General features: G+C 36.0%; 1 protein-coding gene across 1 annotated transcript; it reads right to left on the bottom strand.

The window, feature by feature from the left end:
* Positions 1–1,534: 1,534 nt before the first annotated feature.
* Positions 1,535–9,358, bottom strand: LOC127844677 (uncharacterized). The gene is made up of 7 exons (XM_052375087.1): positions 9,226–9,358; positions 7,397–7,566; positions 6,643–6,748; positions 5,984–6,084; positions 5,225–5,386; positions 4,887–4,983; positions 1,535–1,785 (listed from the first exon to the last, which is right to left on the bottom strand). Exons 1-7 carry the CDS (start codon positions 9,356–9,358, stop codon positions 1,535–1,537), a joined length of 1,020 nt encoding a protein of 339 aa, XP_052231047.1.
* Between the last annotated feature and the right edge of the window lie 6,539 nt (positions 9,359–15,897).

The following is a 15,897-nucleotide window of genomic DNA, read 5'->3' as shown; positions in this document are numbered from 1 at the left end:
AAAATATGTTCATACAACTGTCAATATGGTATCCTCTACAATTTAAAGCCATCCGCCACTAACGATAAAGTGAAAACGTATTAGTTACATGTAACGAGTATGGAATGGACATCACAAGCTTTTCCAAGTTAACTGCAAAAGTAGGTAAAATGGTATCCAATCGCAATGACTGTATTCTCATTTACATAAATATGAGTCGTGCTCTGTGAAAAGGAGGTTTAATGCATGTGCATTAAGTGTCGTCCAAGATTAGCCTGTGCCGTCCGCACAGGCTAATCAGGGACGAAACTTTCCGCCTAAACTTGATTTTTGTTCAGAATAAACTTTCTTTTAAATAAAGATATCATACAAGCGGCAAGTGTCTTCCCTGATTAGACTTACAGACTGCACAAGCTTATCTGGGACGATACTTTTACGCACATGCATTTTCGCAGAGCATGACCCATATGATTAACTTTTGCCTGACGTGTGTATTTTCCGTTGTCACGGCCTTACGCGGAGAGCAATATATATCGCGATTCTAAATACAACACAAACGACAGCCAGTGTCGAGATATAACAATAGATTGGCAGTACCATCCCAGCCTGATAAAGAATGTCTTCGTCTGTGATGAAGGCGTTTACATTATCAGAGCATTTCGGCATCGATAAAACCGCGCTGTTGTTGCATCTATAAACAATGTGAACACGTTTTAATAAACAACAACAACAAAACATCACCAGCATGAACGTTAACATTTATGACGACAGATACAACCTTTTTATTGAGTTTTTAACATGTAAACATCTTCATTCAATTATTTTCATTAAATAATTGGTTTCCTTATTTTGTAAACACCCCCTTTATAACATTCCTGAACGACGATTCACAACCGAGAATATTAAAAAAATTACTTCGCGCTTAGACTATTCACTGCAATTCGTTCACTGCATGCACTAGAATCGAATCTTCCCTTAATTATTCGCAAATGAAACTAACTTATTTCTGAGCCTAGTTTGTTTGCCAAACTTGTACCAACACATACTTTACTGTCAATAAGCACATTTTATGAATTCCATACTTTATGAATATATCGGTATTGCTTCAACTTGTTCCTGACATTGAGGTGAAACTAACAGATCATACGAGTCAAATATACACCACACATATCAGGAGAAAACGGACCATACTTACGAAACGGGCTCGAGTCCGCGGGAATTGATGATGGTTATTGCAGCAAGAGGGTAATATACGTGGGACACGTAGCGGGACCACCGCAGCCACCAAGGAAAGGTTTGTGTGAAAAAACCGCAGAGCAATATCCAGATCAAGATGCAGGCATCACAAGTAAGCAAAGCAACTTTAATGTTGGTAAACAGAGAGCCGATAAGAAGACCAAAACCCTGAAATGCGAATTGAAAATATTTCATATGGAACAACGGTTCTCTTTAATAACCATAAAACAATGTCGTTTATAAAAGATGAACTAAATAAAAAAACTCACACATTTCTTTAATGTTTAAAATGAAATATTAATTAGCAAGGCATAAAACTTTAGATAAAGGCATATATAATAGTTTTAATCGTCACCTGAATGCTAATTACACTCAGCACGAGAATCGGCCAAGTCATAAAAAACGCAGTGACGTCATTAAGGCCAGCCATCCAGTAGACGAACGCAAAGTAGAGTGTAGGAATCACGATCGTGAGGGGCAGCTCGCTAACGGTCCTTGCAAGGTAGAAGGCGGAGAGGCGGTATGCTCCCGCTAAACGCTCCTTTGAAATCAAGCCTCGCTCGCTAGGAACTGGTAATGATAAAGTAAGTAAGCTCATTTATATTGCAATTCCAGTACCCCATATTTAATATGTTATTGCTGAATGTTTATGTGTGCTGTTATTCATAAATAGTCATGTGTGTACGTTTTTTTCTGGCGATTTGTGCCGAGCGAAGTGAAATATTCGGATTGTCTTTCACTCGGTTTTAATGCCCAATGCTTTGTAGCGAGCGTGTCAGGGCAGTTACCCCAAGCTTTAATCATTTGCCATGTTAATTGTATCTGGTGCTTGTATTGGCCTATATTGAATATGCATTCGGTCACTTGAGTAAAAAAAAAAGACAAAGAATACATACTTGTGTGCGAATGCAAAGCATACGAGTTTGACACGTAGTAGCAAGTGCTAATCATGTAATGTTTAGTGTCGTGTTTTATTCATTAGATTGAATTGTTAAAGGTAAGTGCGCTCTTGATTGAATTACTAGTGGATGTAACTTTTTTCTGAATTTATATGTTTATAAACTAATCCAGTCTGTTCTGTCGAATATGGATTTTCGCCGTATGTTATATAAATTTGCGGTTTCTTTGCCTTTAGCCAGCTCGCCATTTTAATCACAGGACAGATTAAATCTCACTGAACTGTTTATTGGTATGATGAATTATCAACAGGGATTTGTCTCCATTTTCAATTTATACATTCATTCATTCTGAGCAAATATAGTTATGGATTAGCGTTTTCTAGCTTCGTTTGTTTTCGTATTGTTACCAAGTATGTATTTACTATGCACGCGATATATATCAGAATTAGCCATTTAATTTACAGTTTATAATATACAATTTAGTATTCCAAACATTTTTACATACAACATTAAATGAATACATATATCCGCTAAAGCATTTATGACACATTTTAAGTTTTAGTAGTAAAGGCAACTCACGCATTTGACGATCATAACTTACATGTAAGGGCCGCCTGTAATGCTGGCTGATATGTCCAGAAAATAATGGAGAAAACCATCTAAGTTTGAGAAAAAAAAAGATTTATGCAGATGCATAAGATTTTAAAATCAGTAATACCATTAACAATACAATTATTATTGCAATGTGTACATGTACAACACTTTAATCAAAGACACTCTACCCTTATGTGAGTAATAAATAATACAGATGTCCATAATTTTACATTTTTTATTTCCGGCCAATTATATTTTATAGCAATGATGAATACTGGTAGTCTGTTTTTATTCTTCAATTGTAATCGTTGGATACTAGATAGAGCAGATTATTCACCAAACTAAGCTTGTTCGCAACATTTTTTTTCCGAATGGTAAAAGTAAACGTACCAGTCCCATTCGATCTCTAAATACTGCCGCAGTCTTAGGAATCTGGAAAAACAGAATCCCAGCTATTGCGGTCACGATCCCGAAATACACAAGGTCGTAAACTTGGAAAATTCGGCTTTTTGACTGTTTAAAGTTCCGCCATGCCAACATTCGAAACTGCGTCGTAAACCCAGTCGGCCATCTTTGATCATGTGACTCACGAACTTCTGACCCGAGATTATCTACCTTGACGACACTAGACACTGTTGAAGGAACATGGCTCTCTATAGTCAAAAAGCTGTAATTCTTCGTAAATGCATCTTTATATTATTTCCTTAATTGTAAGAATCCAAATTAACGTCCACAACTCTAAATAATAGTTGAAATCTGTATAAAGCACACTGTTATGTATGTACAATAAAACGATACAATTAGTTATTGAATGTCTTTTGTATTTTTGCTTAAAATATATTTATTTACATATATTTACAATATACATCCTTATCTGTAATGTCCACGTTCATTTATTTCTAACTTGTTAATAGTTTTTTTCGCCGGTCTCTTGAATGTCGGGATTAAATCGTGCTCGTTAAATATAGTCCCGGATTTGCCAGTGCGGCCTCGCTGGCTAATATGGGACGATACTTTACGAACATGTATTAACAGAGGGGGTAATCACGTGATAGTCAAGATGGCGACACCCATGCCGGGACAGTTATTTTTCGCCATTTTATACCCTTCATTACTTTTGTTTAATTTTTAAATGACGCTAACTTTTCAGCCATATCAGTAAACATGTGATTAGCGTTTTTTTCGTTTTAAAATTTGCTTTATATCTCGACATTACTCCCCACAAATTTTCTTAGTGGAGCTTTAATTAGGCCACCCCGCAGAGAAATTTCGCAACGAGTAAAGTCGAGAAAAAGGCGAATATCAACCCGAAATAAACGCTGATAACTTTCTTGCTGATACGGCTGGAAAATGAGCGGGTATTAAAAATAAATACAAGTAAAAAGGGTATAACACGGCGAAAAATACCTGACTCGGCATGAACGTCGCCATCTTGACTATCACGTGATTACCCCCTCTGATTAAATACGGTATTCCAAGAGCGCGGCTCTTTTGCATTACATCGTTTTCTTTGGAGACGCAGTTGGCTCTCATGCATCACTTCATGATCTGCATTTTCGATAGCAGAAACCTCCTGGACAAAACCGTGGTTGTGTAGGCCTTCAACTATTTCAAGTTTCTTTACTGATGCGATAAAACTGAAAAGAACAATACATGAGTTGAAATAACAAATAAACTAGTGTATCAGATTACCATTGAAGTCGAAAATCATCATCAATGCGTACATATAGTGGAAAGCAATGGATTTAAGCTGTGTGTACGTATAACAAATAATCCTGAAGAAACTGTGAGTCAACTACGACTTATTAAAGCAAAATGAAAGACATTGTTTTACGGTTAGAAATATAAATGCTGAATCAATAATGCCGTTTACAAATTGGAGAACTCACGTTTTGTAGGACTCTGCATTCGCATTAATAATGTATTGAAGTTTCTCGGTCGATTCCTTCATTACTTCAACTGAAATCCATGGTGATAACTTTCATTAAGTCGGGGTCATCGCAATGGAATGGTCATTGCAAAGCATTGGTGGTTTAACCAGGTTTTTTTTAATCGCCAACACTTTTGATGATACTACATTTTCCAGTGACATTCAGGTTTATAACCACGCCTGTGGTGGTGTTTCATAATATCGAAATACATGCATCATGAAGAAAATGAATCCTGAAAAATACGTACGCATAAAATCTGCCGGGTTATAAAGAGCATCACATGTGAAGCCAAACTTTCCGAGGAAATCTAATGGTACTCCGTGCCCTTTTCCAAAATAGGCAACCTGTAAAGAATATGATTGGTGCATCGCATGTTTGCATAAATAAATTGACAGCAAATCGAGTATCTGTAATAGCGTACAATTAAAGAAATGTAAGATGCCATGCGTGGACTTAACTTCTATGACAGTGGCTTTAATACCGAAATATCGATACTAGACTTTTAATGATTACACATTTCTCTTTCTTAAGATGGACTACAACTGTATATGAACGTATACTCTTACGAATGATGCCAATACTGACCTGTCCGCGTGTGAGTAGCAGCAAATTGTCAAACAGATGATATGTCTGACTGGATGGCTGGTGAATTGTCACCAGGATGGTTTTGTTTAATGTCACGGCAAAGTCTTTCAGTTGCTTCACCAGCTTGAGGGATGTGCTGGAGTCGAGACCGGATGTGGGCTCCTGTATCAAACAGAAAAAGGGGGTAATGCTTTGTATGATAATTCTAATATAATTAATCACTTTGAATAAAAAACATAATCAGCAATAAGCAGATGTTTTATTTGTAAAGGAATATATTGTGAGATTAAATTGTTGCCAACATATGAAAGTGAATGTGTGTGAAGTAACAAGGGACTTCTACATTAATTTAGTTGGTGGGAAATAGCAAATTGTTAAATCAGTTAAGGGATAATGCTCATGAAAATGAGTGGAACAAATAGGTTTATTTATAATTATTTATAAAAATAATTTAGGTGGCTGTGATTTGAGAAACAGTAACGGAGAGAAATATACCGTGAAATCCAAAACAGCAAAGTTATAAACTATTGTAATTCAATTTTGTCATTTAACCCATTAATGCCTAGTGTCTAGAAAAAAAGGCCTCGGCAAACAGCGTAGACCCAGACGAGACGCCGCATGATATATGGAAATAAATATACTAGACATCCCTAATTTTGGAAATAAATTGATCCAATTTAGAAGATTGGGAGGGTCCACTAGGCATAAATGGGTTAAATAGGAGGAAATTGGCTGGCAATTTACTTGACAAGCGCTTACATCGAGCAAAAGGATGTCGGGGTCGGTGAGAAGCTCGCATGCGACACTGGCACGCTTCTTCTCTCCCCCTGATAAACCCATTGTGAACATGTCACCCATCACTGGAAACGGACAGAAAAACGTAGACATTACATGTTAAGTGAATCGTTGTTGATCCTAGACGACAACATCAGCTTTTATGTTATCTCACGTTTCAAAGGAAGGACTCTCATCGTTAACCAACTGTTTGCATACACTGCCAAACCGGTTATATTTGTGCGGAATTCACAGATTGATTCGAGAGGACACTTAAAGCATGTATTTAGGCCAGTTTTCTTGCGGCAAGCTAAGTTTGATTTGAAACAACATCAATAACAAGTCGTGTGATATACTGTAAGTCCATGATAACTTGATTGTAATTTCATTAATAGTGTATTGTGTGAAAACGGATGACGTGTGTCATTGTTCGTTTATCTTATTTATTGTAGATACTAGTTATGTTATATACAGCATTATGCATGTAGTATGTTTACATTTAGGTTAGTAAAATATTCTAGTAAAAATGAGTAAAATTAAAAGTTCGTGTTGCATGATTACCTGCAAATATCGAACTATTAACGTCAGTGGAGATGCAATGACATTCTAACAATACACGGAGTGGGCGATACATAAACATAAACCTGTATGTAGGCATTTCCGGATGTCCAGAATGTCGACGATCTCGTTAATGCGCTTCAGTTTCTCCTCTCGACTGAGCCGCTCCGGGAGGCGAATCATGGCGGTGAACTGCAACATGGTTGCGTTTATATATACATGTGTGTTATATTGTTTCGACGATTCAACAGTATGTAATTATCACGGCAGTGGATTGACTTATCCATAACTTCTCTAGGCATATTAAGCCGAATTTAGCTGGTACTAAATTCACATATTTGTACCAGAATAAACTGACAACTGTCATCGTTAAATAAAACGTTTGTTTATGTGTGTGGATGGGGGGGGGGTCGAATGGTCGTTATAATACTTTCAAGACGTACAATGGTAAGCCGTCATTCATTACTCAAAACCTGTTAAGCATGTCGGTGTCCTTCTGGCATGCGATAATCGTCGGAATTAACATCAAACCTTTTTGTACCTGAACTTGACTGCTTATAAGATACCAAGTTCAGTGATGTCAATCTCGTAGAACGCATGCTCGTTTAATAGCTATCATATTTCGGTAATTGTCCTATATTTCCTAAATTGATTCAATAGGCTCACAATTCATCCCTCTTCCATTCCAGTAAAATAAACAGTGCATTGATACATTTCATTTCACGATAATACACATTTCAGATTGAGGAAACGTTAAAGTCTATTTCCATTATCTAATAATGCAAAAAGGAATGTTTGCAATATAACATCAACAATGTTTCGCAGTGATGTAAAACATACGTAAAGTGTTTCCCAAAGCGTTAGATTGGAGAAGAAGATGTCATTCTGCAGAACATAACCAAGCCGACGTCTCAGCTGCTTTCCAAACGGAGCTCCATCCAACGTAATCTTTCCTGACGTAAGCGTTTGACGTCCGGCGATAACGTTCATCAGCGTCGTCTTTCCGGAACCTTCGTACGTTGGTAATAAAGTTATTGTGTATGCAACAAGAAGCTTTGACGAAAAAATTAAGAGCCGTCTGCTTCTTCTAGTATCGCCGACAGTCATAGTGTAGGTAGTTCGGCAAAAGATTATTCGTGAACTTTGTTCGACTCCCATTTTAATTAGAATATGCAATAAGATGCAGAACAAATTCGGGTTAACATGCCTTAGTTAATTTTAATAAATTGCAAGTAATTTTAGCAAGTGCGATTGAATGAAGAAAAGTGAGTTAAAACTGTATTGCTTATTTAGCGAACATAATCGTATGAGCAAAACAATGATCAATGACTCAACATGCAATACACACAAAACACAGTTAAGGGTAGGTTAAGACAAATATTGTAAATACGGCAGATCAAGTTCATATGAGCAAATTACTTGAACGCCCTATTTAAGTGAAAAATACTGTACACAATATGTATGTATCACCCCTGGAGAGTCAAAATGTTTTCGTTTCTTCTAACCCAACCGATCGGCCCTATTGTTTGTGACAACCCTAAACTTGTTTTTATTTTTGGTATTCCATATTGAGTTGGTCGATCATTTATGCTTAATTCACTGAAATGACTTTTAATTTTGGTCTGATATTATCTGCTTTCGATCAAAAACTATAAATTAACTTAAAATTATCAAACCCTAAATTAATATTTTAGATGGAGAATTGGAAGATTTTTATTCATTGTATATTCTTATTCAATTGGGAGAAGTAACGAGGTTAACGATAGAAAAAGTTCGGCCAAAATACGTACCCTACTTTTCTGGCGACGTCTAACTTTGTTGTTATTTTTATTTGTTATTGTCAGTTGAATATTTAAAACGGTAGTAAAAGGTCGATTCTGAATTTACTTATGTTTCTTTCTCACAACCGAAGTACATTTGCGTCACAATACGGTCGCCGACAGTTACCATATTAAGAGGCCAAATTAGTGGCATTTTATTCGCTGACAATAACCAGTGTATACTTTTTCAGGGACACATTAAAATCGTACCAAGCAACCCAGTTTTCTTCGTACTAGAGATACATCACCCTTGTGCTGCCACATTTAATACCACAAGATACAATCTTTACAAAATACAATTCTTCGCCCAGACCTAATATGGACCAATTTGACCGAGGTGTTTGATGGTAGTAAGAATGGTGCAGATTGATGGTTTGATCACTATTTAAATAAAATGTTATCATGAGAGTGTATTGTAAATTCCTTTCATTTATCTGAAATAGCCAATACATTCAGTTTCTTTGGTTTTCGGGGTATTGTGATTTTTTTGCATTTTGTGTTTTTATACATTTTATAATAAATAGTTTGCTCATGAAAAATAATATTAAATTATGATATATATATATATATATATATATATATATATATATATATATATATATATATATATATATATATATATATTTATATATATATTTATATATATATATATATATATATATATATATATATATATATATATATATATATATATATATATATATATATATATATACAATTAAGCTACATTTTTACCGGAAAAGCTTAAAATGAAATACACCCACTTTTATCGCGAATCTCAATTATACATCGTTAATTCAATTGTATTTCAGCGTGTGTTTTTTTAAACTATGGAATGATAACACATACCCGATTCCCCCATCACGGCCAATAGATCCCCGCTGCATGCGGCAAAACTAACGTCCTTCAGAATATAACATCCTTTTAGGTTCACACTAGAACTGATTACAGAAAGCACCTGGTCCGCTGATACCGTCTTCATAGTTGCAAAATACGAAATGCAATGTTCACAAAACCCGTTAAACGTGTATCAATAGCGTTCAAATCTGTATGAGCTTATAACATCAACTGAAGCGAGTGGTTGACACCTAACCTGAGCCGGTTCGTTGTTGTATACAGCCGAAACCTGCTTCGGTGTATTGCATTGAAATACAAGTGAGATAGACACATGTGTTACATCGTTGTGTGTTTAAACGTAACTTTTAAGTATTTTTGCAACAGGGTATTAAAGTTATTATGTCATTATTGTACGTTCCAAGATTATAGAGACTGTCTGTTAGACTCGACGTTCGACAATATATGACAAGACTATCTGATGTTTGTCCTTGCTGTCACACAATTCAGAACCAGCTGTAAAAGATTCACTTTTTAAGAAGTAGGTGTACGTACAAAGGACATATCATTCTTTCTTGTTAAACCGCTTTCTCTTGTAGTGAAGCTCTAAACAACGTTTTATATATAACCGAATAGGCCTGGGTTTGATTTATATTAATGCCGGATTTCTTTCTACAAAGTTATATCAGCAATAAAGACTCGTCCTTTTTTAAGATTTGGTGTTGGGTTTTGATATGTAATTTTCAATTCAATGCTTGAAGTCGTCTATGTGCATACGGAAGCAGCAAATCATTTATTTTAGGACCACAACTAATTAAATTCAAATATTTAATCAGTCTACTTATGAATGCCAGATGGTGAACAATGGGGCGTCCTCAGGTCATGATGCATCACTTAATTATGTGAGTGGCGTAGTTCGTTATCAACGTACGTAGCGTACTTTCGGCGCTTTATTTTTGGCATATTTTCTTATCATAATGCGTGGCGTATTCTCGGATGAAAATACATAGTGAAGTTTCGAAGCATAATGTTTTGCGTTTTTTTCGAATAAAAATGCGTAGGGTATTTTCGGAGCATACGGCATGGCGTAGATTGGAATGTTTATGCGTAGCATTATTTCTAATCATAATGCATAAAGTAGTTTCATCGTATACAGCGTAGTGTAGTTTCGGAGAATTCTTCGTAGTGTAGTTTCAGAGAATGATGCGAAGTGTATTTACGGTGCATATTGCGATGTGTAGCTTTGGGCATAATCCTAAGTGTAGTTTCAGAGAATAATGCATGGGAAAGTTTCGGATTCAAATGCGAAGTGCAGTTTTGGAGTAAAGTGTGTATTGAAGTTTCTACTCTAAGCGTAGTTTATAAACATAATACATAGTGTATTTTCGGAGCATATTCCCCGGCGTAGTTTGAGTTCTTAATGCGTGGCGTTTAACAAAAATAAAAATGAACATGCACACACTAATCGTATACTTTACAAGTTCATTTTCTGCTTCTTATTAATTTTTATTTTTATTGTACAAGTAATGTAAGATATGTCCGATCGCATAGACTGGGGTTAACACTTTAAACACATCCATCTATTTATATATATATTAACGTGTTCTTTTGTTTCTACATGTTCCGGATTTGAATCGGTCTGTTACCCGAATAATGTTTAACAAGAAAATTAAACATGTGTGAGCAAGATCAAAATAGACATAGTACATGCTCATGTTTCGTACACGTTTTCAATGCGAGATTACTTTACCAAATATGGGTTTTTATGTTTTATATGCCATTACATTTTATGACAAACATAAATTATTTATCATCTAACCATTTAGAATAAAAACAAACACATTTGTTTAGGTGTCATGACAAGCAGGGTATTTTATTTCTTGAAACACACGCACGGAGTGGGTGTTTGTATTTGACAAGGCTTTCTACACATAAATGCAAGAAACAAATCTTCTGACGATCGTATGTGTTCAATGAGCAACCGATATCGACCCCAATGGCACCGCTCAGTTGAAGAGTCTTGAGGCGTCAGTAAACGTTGCGACATCCTTCTCATATATTTAAGAACTGAAACGATACTAAATCCATTCTGTAGAACATGTCGTTATACGTATCATTAAACATGCTCATGCGTTACATGTGAATAATTGAATATTATTAATACCCATCAGACGTCAAGCCTAAACTCAAAATCATACAATTGCACAATTTAACTACACAATTCAAAATCACAAGCCCAACCAAGGACGCCACGGCCCTAACAACCGCCCGTCCGCCGCCGATGCCCAAAAAGCACCGAGGACGCCCCCTATGCCCATCCACAACGCCTATTTGCGAACAGTACATAAAGTGAAGCATTAGTTTTGATAAAAGCAGCTGCGATAATTACAAGATTTATTCATTACCATCAATTAAGAGAAGTGCACATGACTTCACGTACACCCCAAACAATAATCGGTGGTAACGAACGATTCAGGTGTAACCGCGAGCGGGATACGCAACCCTACTGCTCATTTTTCATTTTTCTTTTAATGGCAGGGGGGCGTATGAGGACCCATGGCTCAAGACCGGTGTCTAGGTGCCTTCATCACCTCCTCAAACCTCTAATTTTAGAGAAATCTACAAATAATCAGCTGTTACTATATCGTAAACGTTAAGTATTCTTTTTAGAAAACTATGTAAATCCCATGGTAAAATGTCCGGAACCAATGCCCCTTTCTATCTCAAGTCAGTCATCCGTCTGCTCTCATAAAACTCACTGAAACACATAAAACATAATATTAACATCAACACACAAACAGAGCTTAAATAAATAAAACGATTTAAATCAAGTCTTCGCTCTACCCTGCTTGCCTGTCGAATGACTAAACCTACAAATATGTGCACGAGGAAATCTTGATTTCCGCACCATTGGACATATATCACCTTCAAAAACCTGTATAACCAGTTTATTCATTCACACAACGATAATAAATACATTTATGTTTTATATGCCATTACATTTTATGACAAACATAAATTATTTATCATCTAACCATTTAGAATAAAAACAAACACATTTGTTTAGGTGTCATGACAAGCAGGGTATTTTATCGACAGAAAAAGAACGGGGCAAAAAAACAACGCACAACTAACAATATACAACACCAAGTACCATATATATTTACAAATTCAAACGAGAAGAAACAATTGTTTGTGTTTCATCCGAATCTCTCACGCAGCGATCCTAAGCGCCAACAGTCTTCCACTGCCCATGCTTTTTTAACACTATTAGATACACCGCTATTTGCAACAGCAGTTGCTTCCCCTGACCGAAATGAATGCAACCCGTGAACATAAGGTTTAAGTCAAATTTCACGAAAGATGTGGTGCAAAACATCTAATTGTCTACTGTAACTCATCTGCTTTGAGCCAACTAAAATGTATTTATTCATTTTCTTACAATTTGTTATGTTTCTAAACGAAACATATATTGCAATATCTAGAATAGTTTCTACCAAGATACATTTTTTCAAGTAGAAGACGGGGCATAAAACTGCATTTGTTTTACAAAATGTCAAAACCTGTTCGCCCTTGCACAATTGAACCATTTTACTATTGAAAATAATAATTATAGCACAATCCTCAAAAAATCTTGTATCGCATCCTTTCAATTCAAAGTCCCCAAACCGCCAGACCCCCCCAAAAACGCACCAAACACACCGTTACAAATCTCAAATCAACGAATCAAAGCCTCTACACATCCGCTTTAGTCACTAAGCACCTCCGAACCAGCGGCCTAGAATTGACCCTTTTCAATCCATCATCAGAAAACACAACCAGACCAGAATTACAACGACCACACGATCCCACAACCCCATGAGCACACGAAATGCCACACACAATCGCGTCTACCCCAGAGGCAGACAGACACGAAACACACACACCAACATTTTAAATTGACTTTCTGTAACAAAACCGTTTCCCTTGCTTTCTTTTTTGCAAGTATTTTCCAATTTGAAATGAATATTACCCTTGCTATCTTTTTTGCAAGTATTATACTTTTAAAACTATTATTTTTAACCCTTGCTTTCTTTTTTGCAAGTACTGTTTTTGCTTTCTTTTTTGCAAATATTCCATTCCTCGTGTACTGTACACGACTTCGTAAGCACCAGGTGCAAACGGACATACACCAACATGGTTTGTATACATACTTAATGGCTATACAAAAAGAACATCCATTGAATCATTTCTACACATATAAACACGTGAAAAATCCCAACTATACCATAAGTATAGCAAAACAGTCAAACCATTCATATCACCGATTCACATATAAACGACATATAGTATAGTTAAATTCGAATAGCAAGAACATTTCTTGAAAAAGGTTTTGAACTGAAACAGAGTGGTTATTATTCATACAAATAGTTTGCCCTTTGTCAAACACAATAATATCCTTCTCAAAGTGCATTTGTACATTACCAGCCTCAAATAAGAATGGCCAAAATGCTGCACTAGGCCATCTGTGTACCACCAAAACGCCATATGCGTTGCATTCTAGAAAGTGCAAAATTGTTTTTCGTACGAGATAAATAGGGGCATCAACCAATTCAAATCGGCATCCCAAAACTGTGTAAAGCAATCTGCTTCCGTTTCAAAATCAAAGAATTGTTAATTATATCTTTAAGTATTTCTATTTTTAAAAGTAGCCAAGCGATCAATCAAAAACGGACCCGAGCTACCATTTAAATACTCAAAGAAATCTCGTGAGATTTACAAATCATCTGTATTGCTCATTTTACTTATACTGTCGGCAATGGAGTTTAATTCTCTTGGAACCCATTGTATTTCTAGTCCTATATTCATCTTCAAACACATACTAAAAATGCTTAGTGCTAGATCATGTTACTCAAGGTTAGAATGTCCTACCTTTACCAACTTTACACGTGATTCAGAGTCAGAAAACCTCTTAACAGCCCCCCCCCCCCTTAAAAAATTTCCATAGGCACGTAAAACTAGAACTACTCCATTAATTATTCTATAAATAGAACTTGTATTGCAATCGTCATTTAACCATATATCGTGAAAAATGAAACCTGACATATCAACAATATAAGCCCCACCAGCAAACCCACTTGCATCACTGTAAACTTTTAAAACTTCGACACATGTAGTTTTACTAAAATGTCTTGATAGTATGCCATCTATGCGACCTAACCAAAATATAAATTCGGAAATAAATAAGCTATCTGGTTCAAGGGCTATAACTCTATGCAATGACGGTCTAGAAACGTTTTCAGAATAAAGATATCTAATCATTTACCTTGCCAGACTACCTATAACATGCATCATTGAAACAATTTTCCCCGTACATCTAGCTAAAGCCCTTGCCGAAACCATTGGCATGGAAGAAAATACCTTTAAAAGAGTATTTTAAAAATCAGTTATTCTTCTATCGGGAATTTCAAAAGAAAACATTTGGCTATCCCAGAATTATCCTACCCATTCTAGCCTCTGAACTGGTACTTATATTGACTTGTCCTCATTGATCACAAATCCAGCTTCCGGCTTCATTCACGGCTACACTTGATTGACTAACAACATGAGGGATGTCTTTTAATTCTTCAATACAGCCATTATTTTACATATCCTGCACCGACTCGTTAACATCTGCTAATCTATCTGCTTTAAAGCTGATTGGTTATTTCCAGATACACATTTTTCAGGTAATTGTAAGAATGGTAATGTGTAAGCGCCGACAATACAGTAAATTATATCAGGATTGGCACCAATGATTTTCCGAAAAAAAAAAGGACATGCCTCTCTTTAATCTACATTTTACAAGAGAAAAGCGTGAGAAATGATACTTTTCTTCACAATGTGCGTATTATATGTAAACCAAACACGTCAATCAATTCTCCTCTATCCCCGAGGGCCTACCTTCTTGACCGCTACCACGTGGTCGCTACGTGTGTCCATTTACTGTGCCAGCCCTGTCCCCGCCGGCGAAGCGATCTCTCCTCTCATCCCGACAGTCCATATTAATAAATTGCCAACTCCAATACGACAAAAAAAATAAATCAAATTTCACAATTAAATGTGGTTGAGAAAATAAATAAAACGATTTAAATCAAGTCTTCGCTCTACCCTGCTTGCCTGTCGAATGACTAAACCTACAAATCTGTGCACGAGGAAATCTTGATTTCCGCACCATTGGACATATATCACCTTCAAAAACCTGTATAACCAGTTTATTCATTCACACAACGATAATAAATACATACATTTATACAGGATGATTGAACATTTGAAAATAACTCAGTGTCAAGATTACATGACACTCGAACCGTAACATACATCGTGCATTTAATTTAGTTTAGGTTTATTGCGACGGTTATAAAATGTATTATAAGCTTGTCGCTAAGATAGGCTAAGCAATATAATTATATCACGGGTCAACGTGACTTTTGGTGTCGCTAATGTAGGCTAACAAAACAAGTTATAGCATCACGATAACTTTTTAGTGTAATGTTTCAATGTGGAATTTTATAAACTGACAGATCCTTTTAAATAATGTCGATCACGAATGTGAATACGTTTTTGAATAAAACGAGCATGGTACCCGTTACTTATTTTTAAGGAGTGACCGCTAGAATTAAAATACACTGTTGACAAAAATCAATCAAAAACTGACATCAGTTGTTT

This window comes from Dreissena polymorpha, chromosome 9 (genome assembly GCF_020536995.1).
Source record: "Dreissena polymorpha isolate Duluth1 chromosome 9, UMN_Dpol_1.0, whole genome shotgun sequence".
Lineage (NCBI taxonomy): Eukaryota > Metazoa > Mollusca > Bivalvia > Myida > Dreissenidae > Dreissena > Dreissena polymorpha.
This window is presented reverse-complemented; position numbering and strand designations above follow the sequence as displayed.

Coding starts and splice junctions, on each gene's coding strand:
- LOC127844677 (XM_052375087.1), bottom strand. CDS start 9,358: ATGAAGACGGTATCAGCGGACCAGGTGCTTTCTGTAATCAGTTCTAGT. Junction 5,387..5,983: donor CCGACATCCTTTTGCTCGAT/GTAAGCGCTTGT, acceptor TGTTTGATACAG/GAGCCCACATCCGGTCTCGA. Junction 4,984..5,224: donor TGCTACTCACACGCGGACAG/GTCAGTATTGGC, acceptor TATTCTTTACAG/GTTGCCTATTTTGGAAAAGG.